General features: G+C 37.8%; 1 protein-coding gene across 2 annotated transcripts in view; it reads right to left on the reverse strand.

The window, feature by feature from the left end:
- The window catches only part of LOC137625829 (sterol O-acyltransferase 1), an 88,177-nt gene that overhangs the window by 32,652 nt on the left and 36,052 nt on the right, over window positions 1–19,473 (reverse strand). Inside the window, exons 1-4 of one of the 2 annotated variants that reach the window (XM_068356717.1) lie at window positions 7,609–7,674; window positions 7,046–7,203; window positions 6,582–6,749; window positions 6,157–6,302 (exon numbers count right to left, since the gene is read on the reverse strand). In XM_068356717.1, the coding sequence (XP_068212818.1) occupies window positions 6,157–6,302; window positions 6,582–6,749; window positions 7,046–7,203; window positions 7,609–7,659 (523 nt within the window). In that variant the 5' untranslated portion in view covers window positions 7,660–7,674. Of the gene's footprint in view, window positions 1–6,156; window positions 6,303–6,581; window positions 6,750–7,045; window positions 7,204–7,608; window positions 7,675–19,473 lie in introns of those variants that run through there. The other variant, XM_068356716.1, reaches the window with a different exon arrangement.

Below are 19,473 nucleotides of genomic sequence, written 5' to 3' on the forward strand. Positions count from 1 at the left end.
TGGTTGAAGACCTTCTTGCCCTTGCAATTGCCTTGGCTGCCTTCTTCGAAAATCCTCTAGCTCTAGCGAGTTTTTCGATAGTCTGAAGGCAGTCAGACGTAGAGCTCGGAGGTTTTGATGATTTCGGGCCAAGTGAGGTTGTCTGAGAAGATCGGGTCTCATGGGAAGGCTTCTCGGAACATCCACCATCCATTCCAGTGCCTCTGGAAACCAGCTCCTTGACGGCCAGAACGGAGCTATCAGTGTCATTCTGGTCTCCTCGTGCGAAATGAACTTCTGAATCACTTTGTAAAGGATCTTGAACGGAGGGAAAGCATAAACCTCTATGTGTGACCAGTTCATCGGAAAAGCGTCTATGTGCAAAGCTTTGGGGTTTGGAACCGGAGAGCAGTAACACTCTAGCCGTTTGGTCTTCGCAGTGGCAAAGAGATCCATGAGAGGTCGACCCCATAACCGCCACAGACTCTTGCAGATGTCCGGGTGCAGAATCCATTCTGTGGAGAGAACCTGACCTTTCCTGCTGAGTCTGTCTGCGCTCACATTGTTGACCCCCTGGATGAACCGCGTCAAAAGAGTCACCTTCCTTTCCTCCGCCCAGACGAGAAGCAGTCTTGCAATCTCGTACAGAGGCCAAGAGTGGGTCCCGCCTTGCTTCACAATATAGGCCAGAGCTGTCGTGCTGTCCGCATTGACTTGGACCACCTTGCCCCTGATCTGCTTTTCGAAGCCGATGAGAGCCAGATGAATAGCTAAAAGCTCCTTTTGATTGATGTGGAGAGAGGTTTGCTCCACCGTCCAAGTCCCCGAAAGCTCCTGCTTCTCTAGAGTGGCTCCCCACCCCGAATTGGAGGCGTCGGAACACAACACGAGGTCTGGGTTCCTCTGAAGTAAAGACAAGGCTTCTTTCAGTCTGGGCTCGTTGTCCCACCATTGAAGATGAGACTTGATGGAAGCCGAGATGGGAATGCAATCCCTGTCGAGGCTGTCCCCTTTCTTCCAATGGCGGTTGAGATGAAACTGAAGAGGACGCAAGTACAACCTCCCCAGGGTCACGAACTTCTCTAACGACGAGAGAGTCCCCAGAAGGCTCATCCAATCTCTGACGGAGCAAAGATCTCTCTTCAGGAACGTTTGGACTTTTAGGAGGGCTGTTTGGATTCTCACCGACGACAGAAAAGCCCGAAAACTCCGACTGTGAATCTCTATCCCCAAATAAAGAATCTCCTGGGATGGAATCAGTTGTGATTTTTCTGAGCTCACCAGGAGACCCAGTTCTCTGGAGAGATCCAAAGTCATCTTGAGGTCCTTCAAACAACAATCGGCTGAGGAGGCTCTTATCAGCCAATCGTCCAGATACAGAGAGGCCCTGATTCCCCTCGAATGCAGCATGCTTGCCACGTTCAGCATGATCTTGGTAAACAATAGAGGAGCCGTGCAGAGTCCGAAACAAAGAGCCCTGAACTGGAAGACCTTGTTTCCGTCCATGAACCTCAGATAACGTCTGCAGCTGGGATGAATCGGAAGGTGGAAATAGGCATCCTGAAGATCTAAAGAGACCATCCAATCGTCCTTCCTCACAGCTGCCAGAACTGCTTTCTGAGTCTCCATAGTGAACGTCGAGTTCTGGACGTAACCATTTAGCACACTTACGTCCAGAACCGGTCTCCACCCCCCGGAACTCTTGGGTACTAGAAAAAAGCGGTTGTAAAACCCCGGAGACGTAACATCCTGCACTTCCTCTATTGCTTGCTTCTCTAATAAAAGAGACGTCTGCAGAAGCATGGCTTGCTTCTTGGGACCCTCTCTGTATTTGGGCGAAAGATCCACTGGATCTGTGACTAAAGGAGGATTGGCCAGGAAGGGGATCTTGTAGCCTTCCTTTAACACTTGGACGGTCCAGAGGTCCGCTCCATTCCTCTCCCAAGCCTCCCAGAAGTGAGTCAACCTGGCACCCACTGCTGTCCGAAGGAAAGGGCAGTCAGACTTTACCTCGGCCGGACTTGCCCCCTCTGCCTCTAGGCTTCCTTCCTTCTGGTTTAAAAGAGCCTCTTCCAGAGGACTTCCCACGAAAGGACTGAGGTCGAAACGCAGAAGAAGATTTCTTAGGTTTACGAGAGGAGAATGACGGAGGCAAAACTTTCCTAGTCGAATGAGTAACTAAGTCATGTGTGGCCTTCTGCGTGAGGGCAGTAGCCACCTCGCCTACCAATTCCTGCGGAAATAAGGTATTAGACAAAGGTGCGAAAAGAAGGCCCGTTTTCTGGTAGGGAGACACTCCTGCAGAGAGAAAAGAGCACATCGTGGCCCTTTTCTTGAGAATTCCAGCTGTAAACAAGGCAGCCAGTTCGTTGGAGCCATCCCTCACACCTTTGTCCAAGCAGGACATCAAATGAACCAAACCACTAGTGTCCGTTTCTGTCATATCAGAGACCCTCTTACTCAAAGCCCCCAAAGCCCAGTCCAAGAAATTAAAAACTTCGAAGGCCCTGAACAGACCTTTAAGCAAATGGTCGAACTCTGGAATGGACCACCAAATCTTCGTTTTCCTTAAGGCAAGACGACGAGAAGCATCTACCAAACTTGAAAAATCCCCTTGGGCAGACGAAGGAAAACTCAAGCCCAACACTTCACCAATCTCGTACCACACACTAGATTTAGAGGCTAACCTAGCGGGAGGAAAGGCAAAGGCCGTCTTGCCAAAAGATTTCTTGGAGTCCAACCAAGAACCCATTAATTTCAAGGCCCGCTTAGAGGATCGAGAAAGAACCATCTTGGTGTACTGTAAACTGGAACCTTGGTAGCTTTACCTAAGATGAATTCAGAAGGCGGAGAACGAGGGGCCACAGGGGTAAATTGATCCGGGAAAATTCCAGTCAGAATAAGCATAAACTTGCGAAGATCCACAGCATGCTGATAATGCTTCTCCTCCTCATTCTCAGAGACTTCCTCAATAGGATCATCCTCATCCGACTTTTCCTCAGGCTCGTCTTCTGGCAGTGCAGCAACAGCTGCAGCCTGAACCGAAGGAACAAAGTCTGGATGGGACTGTCTGTCAAGGCCAACATCAGCGTCAACCTGATGAGGAGAAGTAGAAGTAGATTGATGCGAAACACGGACGAGTAGACGATCTTCTTCAACCAACAACTGCCTAGACCGCTTCGAATCAGACTGCTGTTGAACAGAAGAACGCTTGAAATCAGAAGGTAACTGTCGAAGATCGCCGAGAGGTCGCGTAAAGTCCGAAGACTGTTGACGCGAACGATCAAAGTAGTCAGGATGTCGACGCTGCGAATCAATGTTTTGACGCGAAGCGTCCAAAAGTTGTTGACGCGGACGATCCACTACTTCAAATCGCTGACGCGTCTCGTCCACTTGTCGACGCCGATGTTCTTCCCCGCGACCAGAATACGAAAACTGGTCAACCAAAACTCTCTGACGCGACTCATCAAAATCAACCTGGCGTTGAACACTATGACTGGGAGACCACCTAAGCGATAACTCGTCAGGACCAAAGACCATCGAACGCCTGTGCGATAACTGGTCTGACATTGAACGCCCAGACATAACGCCAACACCTGGTTGATAAGAATCCATCAACGACGAGAGTTGTTCCTTCATAGACACATGCGCAGATCATTTCGGATCAACAGAACTCCTTAAAGGAAGATTCGCACCAACGTCACCACGCATTTCGGGGGAAGAAAGCCAATCCGATGGAAGAGGGGGTGCATGAATAGTAACAAGGTCCGAATCGGAAGGAATCATATCCACACGAACACGGTGATCTGTACGTTTGGCCGGAGTGCAAGCGATGGGAGAACGGAAACGTTCCGGTGGAGGTAGTAGGTTGGCCAGGGCACCAGCCACCCGTTGAGATACTACCGCTAGAGAGTTATGGGGTCTTTTGACTGGCCAGACAGTACTACATTGGATCCTCCTCTCTGGTTACGGTTCATTTTCCCTTTGCCTACATATACACTGAATAGTCTGGCATATTCTTTACATATTCTTCTCTATCCTCATACACCTGACAACACAGATTACCAAACAATTCTTCATCACCCAAGGGGTTACTGCAGTGTAATTGTTCAGTGCCACTTTCCTCTTGGTAAGGGTAGAAGAGACTCTTTAGCTATGGTAAGCAGCTCTTCTAGGAGAAGGACACTCCAAAATCAAACCACTGTTCTCTAGTCTTGGGTAGTGCCATAGCCTCTGTACCATGGCCTTTCACTGTCTTGGGTTAGAGTTCTCTTGCTTGAGGGTACACTCGAGCACACTCTCCTATCTTATTTCTCTAATTCTTGTTTTGTTAAAGTTTTTATAGTTTATATAGGAGATATTTATTGTTGTTACTCTTCTTAGAATATTTTGTTTTCCTTTTTTCCTTTCCGCACTGAGCTATTTTCCCTGTTGGAGCCCCTGGGCTTATAGCATACTGCTTTTCCAACTAGGGTTGTAGCTTAGTAAGTAATAATAATAATAATAATAACCCCACGAACTACATCCTGGACGCACAGGCGATTCCCGACGCTGTGAAACATCATGCGTCCGTTTAAGCGGTCTTGACGCGCGACGCCAGATCTCACTCCCCGACCCTTCATCGGAAGACGGGGATAACGCATGAACCTCACCTTTCCTACGATGAGGGTGAACGACCTGAGCTACGGCAACAGGAACGTTCGAGGGGACGTCTGCACGATTGATGACGCTTCTCGTTCCCTTAAGCCGTTCGACATTACTTCTCCCATGGGTTCGAGAGCTCGAAGAGGTCTTAGGCTAGGTGAACGACAAGATCGTGCAGACGCACCCTCCGCAACACTAAACACATTAGCAACACTTGTCACAACACCGAGAGAGTCACGATTTTTCGGTAGCACATCAGACACTGAAACACTTTCCACAGTTCCGATAGAATCACGGTTTTTTAATACCTTTAACTCGGGAAAAATTTTTATTTCTATCGGCTGCTAAGGACTCGACTTTCTCACCAAGAGACAAAATAGCAGTAAACATGTCTTTCATAGTAGGTTCCTGATCTACCACCACAGGGGAAGGAATAGGATTAGGAACAGGTACATTAGGTAAGGCTCTATCCACAGATCGGGAAGAACTACGCCTAACTCTATCTCTCTCTAGTCTCCTAACATAACGATCGAAAGTAACAAAATCATCATCAGTTAAGGAAAGACACTCATTACACCTATCATCTAATGAACAAAATTTACCCCTACATTTCACACAAATAGTATGAGGATCAATAGATCCTTTAGGAAGTCGAGAACGACAACCTTCACTAACACACCTACGCTGAGCAGGGGAGGAGTCGGCCATTTTGAATGCTAACGTGAGAGACCGACGAGCAAAAAGTAAGGGAAATATCAATAAAGAAAATCTCAAACAAAAAGATTTCAAGGTAAGAAACAAGGGAAAATAATCAACGATAGCTTAAACTAAAAAAAGAACGTTGTACTGTACATCACCAAACAACTTCCCAAGAGAGTAAAACACGAGAGCGAACTTCTATATGTCAGCCAGCTATGACGGCAGAGAGAACTGGAGATGGTGTGTGGTTTCACCTGTTCTACCGCTAGGGTGCGGTTGGTACACCTGGCGTATCTTCGATAGCGCGAGATTTGAATTTTCTGCCCTGGCGTCAGGGGACTTCAGCTCTTTTATATAACCAGCGGGTAAGTTTTATATTTAAAAATAACTTTTGAAGACAATTAAGCAGTTAGTAATGTGATAAATAAGGAATTGACACAACCATGCATCTTAATGTTCAGTATTGCTCTCCAGAGTTCTGAAAGAAAATTGTCTTGAGCATTTTCTGTGACTGCTCTTTACCTTGTACAGCCATCATTTGTGCTGAGATAATTTGCTACAGTCCATATTGTCCAAGTATATGCAAACCATAATGAAATTATGAAATGAGGCATGTGTAATTTTTTATTTTACATAAATCCAGACTATGGCTTTGGTCTGTCTGTTCACTACAGACTCAAATACCATACATTATTCTTATATCAACTGATGTCCACTCTAATCCTTACGTCTTGAAGAGACCATTGTTACAGGATAATACAGTTCTAATCACTAATTTGGCAGTCTCCAGGAAAGGTCACTGTTTTCACCTGGATGTTAGCAGCTAGAAAATACCTGGCATTTTATGTCTGTTGTGCACCCATTGGTGAAAACTGAGGTATACAAGAATTGCTGTACTGGTAAACATGCATACCCATATGACAATAACACGGTCGAGACTCCCAAAGGCCCATATGATGAGAGACAGATCAAGATTCGGGCTGAGCAAGAATAAGAAAGATGTGTATAGAGTCGGTAAGCTTAACTAAAATTTAATAATGGGAAAATTGGACCTTCAAAAGTTAAAATGTAAAACTTTAAAAGAAACATATGAAAAGCAAAAAAAGGGAAAATTTATGAAAACAGGAAAAAAAAAATTTTTAAAATTACAAATTAAATCAGATTAATTCATAAATATTATGTAACAGATATAGTATAAGCATTAAAATACAAAAGGGATAAAAATAAAAACCATTCCCATAAACAATTACTCAACTCACCTGCCGGTTTGTATGATTTCCTCAAGAACTTTGTTGAAAAAGAGCAAGACTAGAATGGCAACAAATATGTTATAAATACTTTCCATGTGATTAACATTAAGCAGTTCTTTCAATAAAGAGGGTCTTGCCATGAACATTCTCCTTGGAAGCTGCCCCGGTTTCTGAGCCCTGTCAACAGAACAGTAAATTATCAATATGCCTTGTGCTCATAAACACTAATCCATGTAATAAATATGGAATTATCCCATTTTAAAATATACAGGACCCTACTGAAACCACCCTTAATTTTATCTACTACAGTACATGTGTTCTAAACAAAAGTTATGATGAAAAATTTTATATATAATATTTCAACGCAGCAGTAATGCATCATGTAAATTTACCAAATTATTTAAGCCTAACGCTGGACAACAACTTCCTTGTTAGACTATGCAAGTATTGCAAATAACAATATAATGACTTACTCTTTATTTAAACTATGAGAATTTGCGAGAGCAGAGGTGAAAGATGTTGAGGAACTTCTGACGAAGCATCCTGCCACAGGAAGATTGGCTTCTTTGAACCCTACAAGACGTTTTTCGATTAGGTGGGACATTTCTGCTTCTATGTTGAACTGCAGATCCTGCAAAAATTGCGACAAATTTTTATCCAGTGTCTTATTACGTACAGTATTCGTATTTTTAGTATTAACAGGAATAGAATTCCTGATGCCTTTAGCAACCAAATGATACATGAAAAACATTAAAGAAATTTTTATTAATAAACAGAGTTTTCATAACTTATTACTTCAATAGATTCCCAATAATAAATTTGCTTCATTATTTGAAGCAGAATTTTCTGTGACAAGGTTGATGAAAAATACAATCCAGAGTGGTTTTCTATGACTAGCCCAAGTGCGGAAAAAGAAGAATCCCTACTGGTAAAAGAAGAGGGTGAGATTCAATGAATACTGGTCACGTGAAAACCTACTAAGAATAGTTATAGAAATCCACCAACAATTAAATTCCTTAAAGGGACTGTAACTTACCTTGCTGACTTGATTGTGGCAGCTGTGAGGTTGCAGACAGACTTGAGACATATCTACTATTCTCAATGGCTTGAGAAGTACTGAATATATAACTTTAATTAATGTCTGTTTAAATTCTTCCAGTCAGACGATTTAAAAACAACGCAGAAATGGTCAAGAAACAATTATCAAAATATAAAGGTATTCAATCAAAAGACGAAATAGTACCTTTACGCTTCCCAAAACTCAACAACAGTACAAACATAAACAAATCCCAACATGAAATGTTCCCCCAGTTGAAACAATGGAACCGAAAGAGAGACATGAAACCAACTATTTGTATATCTTAAAAAAAAAAAAAATTAAATTAATTAAATCTTCATTGAGGTGCACTTGCTACTTTATCCAGGGAGAGGTTCTTCATGATGAGAGAATTTACTATCCCTCTAATGTTATGGCTCTTCACTTGACACACAGTTACCATCAGTTACAATGGGAATCAGTGAGCAGCTTCTATAGAGAAATAAAAAATATCACTGAAAAGAGAGGAAATGCACCAAAGCAAATTTAGCATAGCATATGTATGTAAAAAACTGTATGATACAGCATTGTTCAAAGGTACTAGTAGCCAGAATACATTTAGATTTACACCATAGAAAATATGTCTCCCCTTTACGTTGATACAGATCTAGTATAATGTCTCTTCCAAATAATTAGATGCCGACTTAGATTTTCATATGTTAGGGTAGAAGTCAACATTTAACCAGCTTAGAGGCGGAAGCAATATGAATGCCAAGGTAGTTCATGGAAATAATTATTGAATAGGAACACCAGTACACTATTTTAAATCTTTCAAAAGAATCAATGCAAGGATAATAAAATTCCTTGGCATTGCAATCTTGTACTTTATGAGTAATTATGTAAAAGTGAAGCATAGTGTCATGGCCAGTCTTTTAAGTCTGCTCTTTAGAACTGGAATAATTTAAAGAGCCATTTTGTCATTTTTTTTTTTTTTTTACTCTTCTTGGTGATGGGTTACCTCACGATTTTTTATGTATTTCACAATTCAAATATAAGCTTGAGGGGGTTCCAAATATCAGTGCAGGAGAGCTATGCTTTGCAACTTCCCATCTACAGTATTAAATCAATTATTTACAATTTAACATTTGAACTTATACATCCATTTTCTTTTATTTTCTCTATTGTTTTTCACCATCACAACAACATATTTGTTTAATTCATTATTTTCTCCACGGTTGTCAACAAATGTGTCATTCACAGCAGAGTTAGGCAGTAGTGTCATTCGAAGTTTTCTCTATGCCATCACATTAATGTGCCGTAACTTGCATCAAGCCTTTTTTGGGGGGTTCATTATCCAGTTGCGTACCTCATATACTTATGGTTATTCTTCTGGTAGCTATAGTGTACTGCAACTCATGCTTGAGGGGCTTGCGATAATAAAGCTGGTATGTTGTATAACTCACTTTACACATACACAATAAATCAAGATTTTCCCAATCTGATTCATAAGAATTAATGGCTTAACAAACAGAAACTTATTATTTTTTTAAAAGTGTACCTTACAATAATTCTTTAACTTTTCATTGTACAACTCTTACACCTAGAAGGAGGTACAGTATTATGGGGATAAGGACCATATGTACTTCATTGTCAATAGAAGAATACATTAACAAACCTTAAAAGATAAGACCTTAGTTAGACCTTGAAAAGATAAGTAACTTAGTTACATGAACTTTTGGATTGAACTGTAATTCTCATGATTGTGAGAGCTTGAGCATAATGCATATCTTTTAGTGTTAAATACAGTTTATGTTCCACTGTCTTGCTATAAAATAGATTAGATCAGTCGGAATTTTGGAGATTTATTTTTGGGGGCCTCAGTTAGATTTCGGCAATCGTCTCTATCTTGAGATTTTAATTCAATATTTCTCCATTCATCATCTCCTTAGTGATTCATAGTCCTCAGCCAAGTAGGCCCATGTCTTCCAAATCTTCTAATGTCACGTGAAGCTCAAGTGAACGTTTGGTGAACTAATCTCTCTTGTGGAGTGCGAAGAGCATACCCAAACCCTCTCCATCTACTCATGATCTCATCCACATATGACACTCGAGTAATCTCTCATAGTTTCATTTCTAATCCTATCCTACCCTTTAACTCCTAATATACCAAAAGAGGGAGCCATGATAATATCTCCTTTTTGTCTTCTGGTACTTACAGTAACTGTTGAAATAAAAACAAAGTTGTTCTCTATGTCTAACTGCCAAGTCAGTAAAGACATTAATAACCTCACAAGAGCCATCTGAAAAACTGTCTTGAGTAGGTGAAGTACAAGACTTGGATGTTGAGATTCAGAGGCACTATAGTGAAGTGGAAGTTGCAACACTAAAGAACAAAAGTGGCAAGAGTGAAGCATAGAAGAAATCGTAGTGAGGCGAGAACTTTACGAATTATAAGCCTCAGACTCTCTAAGAGGAGATGAAGATACATGACCTGCAAAGAGCGAGGAGCAAAACTTGGACGATTTCACTATACCGCCAAAATAATTTCTTTCAGGAAGGAGTTTGGTTAAAGAGAAGACTTAACTACCATCTGAAGAAGAGCTAAAGGAGCTAACATATCTTTCTTTTAAACTAGAGGGTCAACTATTACATTAGAATATGATTCAGTATGATCGTAGGACAAAACAGATTTCACCATGTAGTCTGGGGAGATTCAGTAAGGAAACATTTCTTACTAAGGTCTCATTTAGTGGAGATGAGGATGACGAAGGGAATAAAGGAAGACATTCCTTGAAATGAATAACTCTCAAGAGGTACTGAAAGCTGGATATTGAGTTAAGACACTCCTTCAACACTTATGCTCAATGCAGTAGTGAAAGTTGGATGTTTGATGGAAAAGAGGAAGTAAATTCTTGAACGAATACTCTCTCATGGCAAGCAGTATATATAGCCATTGATAATTAACTAAATTTTTAACAATTACACTTTCAATCCACTTAAACTCTACTCAAGGACAACCAGGTAAACATTCCCGGGGAGGAGAGATTTTACTGGAATGACGAGGAGAGACGGAAACCACGGAGTAAGAAGATATCAATAATCCCAAAAGCCGAGTCTCGTTGGTCTGAGACACTACTACTCCTCAAAATAGATACAAGGATCTGAAGTGTCTTCACTTTATAAACAATAAAATCTCTTAGAGTACTTCACCTCTTCATTTATCATATAATTACCCATCTCCTCTGAAAGAGGACATCATCAAACCTATCATCCACTTTTCACAAGAACAGGCACATTAAATAAGGGTCAATAAAGGTACAATCCAGAGTAAAATTGGGTAAGTAAACAAAAAAAGCATGAAGAAAATTTGGGGTGGTTCAGATGTATTTTCACAAGTTCTGAAAGATTTTGATGGTGATAACTTGGAAATCCTTAGGTTTTGAATTCTGGAAGTCAACTGTTGGAAATCTATAGGTTTTGAGTTCTGGAAGTCGATTGTTGGAAATCCAAAGGTTTTGAGTTCTGGAAGTCAACTCACCAACACTGATAAACTACTAATTTCCAATAGAAATGAATTTGAAGATTGTTAAGAATACCAGAAAATATACCATAGACACATCTCATGTATATCACATACCAGTGACAAGTTCGAATGAGAATGAATAATTCCTTAAGTACAAAACTTAATAACTGACAATAAACCTTATTTCTATGTGTTAAAAAAAAAAAAAAAAAAAAAAAAAAAAAAAAAAAAAAAAAAAAAAAAAAAAAATTCACCACAGCTCCATATAAATCATTTTCCGGCTTTTCAAACTAAAAAGGTAAATTCATCATTTACTACATCCTATAATGTGCAATGATTCAGGTACAAGGTTCTGGAACAATCCTATTCAATTAAGATTGGATTTAGTTCCCTCGGTTGCATTGACAGTCAAGTGCACTGAGACGAGGAAATATTCAGTTAACTCTAACAAATCTTTTCATAATCTGGAATGATAATTCAAAATAGAAAAAGAGACGTGTGACCTTCAAATAAATAAATGAGAGATGCTTCAACAACCATATCTTGCAGTATTTGCTTTTGTTCCCGAGTGGATGTTTTCTAAAAGACTACGTTTAAAGTTACTCTCCGATCATTTGTGGATATTCACTGAAAAAAAAATGTTTTTGATGGCGATCATCTCTGAATTCATGTAACTTCAATGGCTTGAATAAAGCATAACTTTTTTTTTCAACACATGGAAAACCATAATTCACCAGAAATCCATAGATATATACAGTAACATCCCTAAACCTAATTTTACCTACATACTGTACTGTACCGTTACCTTAACATTATTAATTTTGATACTTCACTGAATAACTCAAGTTTTTGGCCTTTCATTAACTTATTTCAAACAATCCAATAAAATTCTTGCATTCATACAAAGTATATTTATCATATGTATCATGATAACCATCATGAGTTTATAAAATGCCTGATTATTAAAAAAAAAAAATTCCATCAGGAGTCACGAAATGCCTTTGATACAATGACGCCACAGGTATCTGCAATGAGACACGTGTTAGTTTTCATACATTGTATTATGATAATTTTTCACCTTGCTTAGTGTGCACTGAACAGCCAAAAATTGAAGTTGTTATTTGCTTATGATGTCGAGTGCCGAACATTTTTTTTAACAAATACTTTGTACTGGAGAAGTTTGCAGAGTTTTTTAATTGTCAAAATTAAAGACACGTAAAATTACAGTGCATATACAACACACTTCTAAATCTTGCCTTAAAATTACGATTGTTTGCAATTAATGTTTTGCATAAAAAATAGTAGTTTGGCAAGAACAGTAGAGATCATGTGGAAAAAATTGTATTTAAAATAAGAAAAACTGGTACCTACGTTTTGATAACTTTTAAAATCAATTTCCAGAATAAATAAACCTTGGCTAATCCAAAAATTATAATACAAACTTATGGAGGAACAATTACATAGGCCATTTTCATACATTAATTAGAGGAAGACTCTGAAAAGTCCTCTTTAGTGTCTGGAATGTTCTCTGTAGAACGAGAGTAGCGGCTTGCAGACGGACTATATAATAAGGCGGCTTCTGTGAAAAACTGATGTTGATAAGTGTTAGGATATTTTTCTAGAAATAGATACCTAGCCAAGTACTCTTCAACATACTGAAATTTCAAGCCAGGCCTTTTGGACCATTGCTTGATAACTTTCCACTGATGTTTAATTGTCTGTAAGTGAAAACTGGGGTCGTCAGGATCCACACCGTGCTCACTGTCATCAATCACATTGTGAATAAAACCTTCACTTGAAAGGGTTTCATAAGCAGCCCCACCATCAGACATCACAATCGATCCTCCACGAACGTACTTACTAATCAAAGGCAATAACATATCAGTAATTTGGTCTTTTCCTTCCTTATGCAGTGGGAAGATAAATTTCTTCTTTGACTCCCGCTCAATTCCGCCAAAGAGCCAGATCTCAAGCTCCTCGTTAGTGCGCCTAAACTTACGAGCAAGAAAAAAAATGTCATCTATTTCTACAATCACACCAGGGCCACCGATAGGTTCTGGATTGTACAGCCAATTCAAAGTGACTTCCGAACAGAAGCAACGCCAATCGGCGTGCGTTTTCTGCGACCACTTGAGACTTTTAAAGAAAAAGCCGTGATACCAGAACTGCTGAAGCCAATGATTCACAAATAGTGCAACTTCCCAAGGTGGAAGGTGAGAGTTCTCCAGAAATGTGCCCTTAAACAGACTTACAGAGAAACTACACTGCTTCTTCCGCTTAGTTTTATTTATCTTAAAATAACGTCCACAATAAAACAGAGATCGTGCTTTCCGAAAAACACAGGGCAACATGCATTTTTCACAAGTAACACCTCTAGGCAAAACCCCATGATCTTGCAAGTATGCAATGAAATTATCTGTATTGGAATAAAACTCTTTGATAAAATTATAATAATTGTAGCTACAACCATTGCATGTTGCCTCAACAGTGGTCATTGTGCAGATTGAATACCAAATTTCAAATCTAAGCAGACGGAAGATATTTCAGATACTGGAGTCACGAGAATTCGGGGAAAGGATAATCATTATTGGGCTGATGAAATATCAAGTGACATATTTTCGAAAGAGGGGAATTTTTTCTATAGAAAAAAAGTAGTTTTTTCCCTAGGTTACATAGTCCTGTAATACAGTAAAATAATAGTTTTAAATGTTTAAGTGAATTAAGTATTTTGATTATTACGATTTTTAAAGTAAAGGTTAAGGGGGGTTAATAATGTGTTCGAAGAGCTCTAATCGATAAGGTCAGTCCCTATCACCAAGCAAATAGTCTTATAAGCCAAAGCGCCGACATAACTTGACTTTGGAATCGGAAGGACAGAGAACATACCTTGATAATATAAACTCAAAACTTGATAAAAATGCAAACTACTACTCTATACCACAGGAAAAATCTAGTTAACCTCACGTCCACAACTGTACAACGATCGAAATTTGTCTCTTGGACTCATGAATACTTGAGTCTCAACCAAGTGAATTGGTCACTAAACTCATGCGAATTTGGCTCCAGGTTCCTCGTTGCTCTCTCAACAACATTGTCATTGTGGGCACACTACTAGAAGGAGCGTATTGTGTAAAAAACGCTGTAATAATAATAATAATAATAATAATAATAATAATAATAATAATAATAATATCTATTATTATTATTATTATTATTATTATTATTATTATTATTATTATTATTATTATTATTATTATTATTATTATCCAAGCTACAACCCTAGTTGGAAAAGCAAGATGCTACAAGCCCAAGGTGTTTTAATTCTTTCGTTCTACCTTGTTTTGAGTATTGTTTTCCTGTCTGGTCTTCAGCTGATGATTCTCATCTTAATTTGTTGGGCAGAAACTTACGGTGTATCAAATTTCTTATTCCTGATCTAGACATTAATCTTTGGCACCGTCGTTCAATTAGTTCATTATGCATGTTGCATAAGATTTTTCATAACTCTGACCATCCTTTACATTCAGATCTCCCTGGACAATTCTTTCCTGTTCGTAATACTAGGCAGGCAGTTAATTCTAATAGCCGGGCCTTTCCCATTACGAGACTCAATACTACACAGTATTCTAGAAGTTTTATTCCAGATGTTACCACGTTGTGGAATGATCTTCCTAATCGGGTAGTTGAATCAGTAGAACTTCAAAAGTTCAAAGTTGGAGCAAATATATTTATGTTGACCAGGCTGACATGAGTCTCTTTATAGTTTATATATGACATATCTGTTTTTGACTTTGTTAATAGTTTATAAAGGACCTATCTGTGTTGACGCTGTTACTGTTTTTAGAATTATATATTGTTAATTTATTCTCATCATTTATTTATTTCCTTATTTCCTTTCCTCACTGGGCTATTTTTTCCTGTTGGAGCCCTTGGGCTTATAGCATCTTGCTTTTCCAGCTTGGCTAATAATAATAATAATAATAAGAATAATAATAATAATAACGGGAAAATAGCCCAGCGGGGAAAGGAATTAGGGAAATAAACGATATGAGAAATAATTAAAAACTAATATGTTTTAAAAACAGTAACATCAAAACATATCTCCCATATAAACCAAAGACTGAAGGAAGATAGGAAGGTTCAAAATACGAATGTTAATATACTAGTTGCCACAGTTAACACAAACGAAATCATGGCGCCAACAGTTACTAAATCACACAATCGTGTTGTTTGCGATATACGAAAAGAAACCGATCCTCATTTGGTGTTTCACAGGCTCCCTAAGGATAAAGAACGGCGAGTACTAATAGTATAATACATGAAATATGTGCCACTAATAAGTAAGCCCCACTGATATTGGATTTAAGATCAAGGCTAGGCGTCCGCAGTACATTTTTCTTTTGTTTCAAACTTTTTTTTTTTTTTGTGGTCATAAAGCTATTAAAATTATATATTTCTCACAAGATGACATACTTGTCGTTAAGAACATGTTTAGTGGTATGTATTATATTTAACTTTGATTTAACTTATAAGTGTATGGATATTTGAGCATGTTTACACACCCAAGTAGCATTATAGGTGTATACTGCTTCAACATGTTATTTTGTTAGTGTTCCTTGTCTTCTTATTTTTTTTTTTATTTCCTAAATTAAGACTAACATTTTACAGTATTTGTATACTGTATTTGTTTGTAATCGTATTTTCAGGTACGGTGAATGTATGTTTACTGTCTGTGCTTTCTATGTTTGCATAATTGCTATGTCTTATGTTTGCATTATGTATTTAATTCTTGAAGAAAACTTTTAGTATTATGTTTTCTCATGTTTATAATCATATTAGAGTTTATTTGCATATAATTCATGATGCAATTTTGGTTTGCTTGTATGCTATTTTCTATTTTTTGTTTACAGTTTTAATATGTGCAATATTGTTTACAGTGTTATTTTTTTCTATTTATGTGCAATTTATAAAAGTTCATTTGCATGTGATTTATCTTCCATTTTTGGTTGGCTTGTATTCTACCTTATTTCTATTTCCAAATCCATTTTGATTATTCTTCTGTGTGATACAATTTAGTGAGTTATTTTGTTCCTTTTGTTTGTATATTTATACATTTATTAGTAGCCTATATATTACTAAAGAGTATACATGAGTGCATCATGCATTTCAGTTTCAATTAAAAAAATACAATTGTGTTTTATATACACCTAATCTTTCCATTCTACAGAATGTCAGGATGCCATATATATTGTTTTACTTTATTCGAACGTGATATTGTATAGAACATTTAAAAATGATTATAATATGCAATACTTAAATTTGCAAGAAAATAACTAAATTATAAGAGATATAGCTATCAAGTTTCTGAAAAATAGACTAAGAAACATAAGGATATGTATTGTACCTATTTGTAAAATTGCAATTGGGGTTATCTAAAATTTAAGAATGTCATAGATATAAGAATAAATACACTAACGTAGTAATGTAAATTATGAACAAATATGTCGCAAATTGAACAATCGAATTCTATCCCATTATTCCCCTAACCATTACCGCTCTGAATGGTTAACCGTTCGCTCAATAGATGGAGCCATTCGTTTCGTATGGGAGTATCTGGCATTCTTTATTCGCACACTCATTTGAGTGATATTAGGCTCAGCCTTCCTATCTTTCTTTAGTATATAGTCTTTGATATAAACTATCAAAAGACTTATGTCAGCCAAAAGGGTTGCCCTTTCCTTTGGATATTAAGTGACAGAGCCATCTGGTTAAGTAAACAGACAGCACAGCTTACATACTTTTACTTTTAACTACAAGGGCCTTTCTAATATACCGGATAACACGTGGTGTAGTTGGAGTTTCTAAATTCCCTCTTTCTATTTCATTGTTTCTATATTTTCTTAATTCATTGCAGCTAAACATGTGCTCTATTGTATAATCTGCCTCATTACACAACACACAAAGCCTATCGTTATCATTTCTGTTTCTCTATATATATAATTATATATATATATATATATATATATATATATATATATATATATATATATATATATATATATATATATATATATCTATATATATATATATCTATATATATATATCTATATATATATATATATATATATATATATATATATCTATCTATATATATATATATCTATATATATATATATATATATCTATATATATATATATATATATATATATATATATATATATATATATATATATATATATATATATATATATATATATATATATATATTCTATCACACCCATCCTTGCTTTCATAACTATTACTGCCACATTAGTGCAGCCATTAATATTCACAAATCTTAGCTTGGTCATGTTTTCTCCTCTTCTATTTTTCTTATGATTTCATTTACCACTTTGCTTTTTATTTCTTTTTTGAGTTCTTGCTTTTCATACTTTCTTACTTCTTCAATTTTAATATCATTATTTTGCTTATTTCCTGATACTTTTTCCCAGCATTCCCCATATGGTTTCCTTATTTGGTCTACCTCAATCTCCTTAATTAACTGGTTTATCATCAGATGTTATGAAAAGGCATCACCTTTTTTATACTCGATTCAATTTTCAACTGGCCACATTCCTGTTTCTGCTATTGACCCCCAGTAAGTCGTGGTAGCAACCTGTTCAGACGTTCCTTTCATATTTTTGTACTGTACACCCTCTAGTTCTTTTATTTCTTTTTTTCTTTTATTTTGTAGATTTTATCAAATAATTGTTCCTTGTGTTTTTAAAGCAGTTTCTCGTTTGAAATTTTTATTAACAGATATTTCATTAAATTAACCATTTTAAACATCGATTTCTGTGTTGCTTTTCGTTTTATTCATTTCTAGTCCACATTCACTGGCTATGAAATTCAAAGCCTTTAAAGGTTTAAAGGCCACTCATGAATGGCAGATGGCAAGGGACAGTGACATAGTCCTATCAAAGATGGCAATGCCCTAGAGACTGACCCTACATACATACGATTAGCGCAGCACCCAAGCACCCCCCCCCCCTCCCTCCAAGCTAGGACTCAGCAGATAGACATATAGGCTCCCCCAACCTCCCCCCTATTCTTAGCTCACAATGATGGTGAGGTTGCAGCGACCAAAGAAACTACCGAGTGTGAGCGGGACTTTAACCCAGTCTGGCGTTCACCTGTCAGGAACGTTCCCACATCGGCCACCACAACCCTTTAAAGATGTTTTTGCATCTTCATAATATGCGCAATTAGTAGTCCATTCTCGTGTCCAATTCCAGGTTTATTATGATTTGTGTGTGGAGTTATATTGTTCCATGGCTTCTATCAGTCCTTTTGTACTATCGAATGGCTTTGCTGAAGCCCCCCGAAATAACGTACAAATTTTACCTCTGTCGATAAGGTTACTCAATAATATACCGTACTACAGTTTGAATGTATTAAGTCTACCTTTGGAATATTAAATTTGGGTATTCAAAAATTTACCTTCCTCTTTGTGTATTTTTACTTCATCGATCAATATTCTAAATAGTTATGGGGTCCTTTGACTGGCCAGACAGAACTACACTGGATCCCTCTCTCTGGTTACGGTTCATTTTCCCTTCCTTTATACAAACACTGAATATTATGGCCTATTCTTTACATATTCTCCTCTGTCCTCATAAAAATGACAACACTAAGATTACCAAACAATTCTTCTTCGCTCAAGGGGTCAACTACTGCACTGTAATTATTCAGTGCCCACTTCCCTCTTGGTATGGGTAAAAGGGACTCGTTAGCTATGGTAAGCAGCTCTCCGCAGCTTCTCCCCCCCCCCTCCCCCAAGTTAACGTCATACTAGCACCAGTTTGAAACTTAAGAAGCCCAAGTCTGAATCATGCTTAACCTCTTATTAGCTCTTCTCTCGTTTGCAATTTCTCTTCTCTCTTTATTGAAGTTCAGGACTCCCAGTCCCAACTAAACATTAAAATCTGGAAGCACGTAGACGTCTCATAACAATAAATAATTCAAATTTTATTTTTATTTTTGTTCTAGCATTTTCAGGTATATGAATGTTTATTCCACTCTTTGTCTACCATTCAACATCCGCTAACAAATTTCCCCTTTTCAGTTCTCTCCTACTCAAGCTGAAACTTTATACTATTGCTCACCTTAAAAACTTGAGCTCAAGCTATTAAGGAAGTTTTTTACTTCTTCTATACCAATATCTCTAACTAAACCTTTCGCAATTCCTTTCGGACTCTTCTACTCATAGGGACTTCCTGCTCTACCTCTTTCTCTCCAACTAAACGACGGGAGCCAGTGGGCTCTTCTGGGAAGGATGCCTCCTCCCCTCCGTCACCTTCTT

This window comes from Palaemon carinicauda, chromosome 33, assembly GCF_036898095.1.
Source record: "Palaemon carinicauda isolate YSFRI2023 chromosome 33, ASM3689809v2, whole genome shotgun sequence".
NCBI lineage: Eukaryota > Metazoa > Arthropoda > Malacostraca > Decapoda > Palaemonidae > Palaemon > Palaemon carinicauda.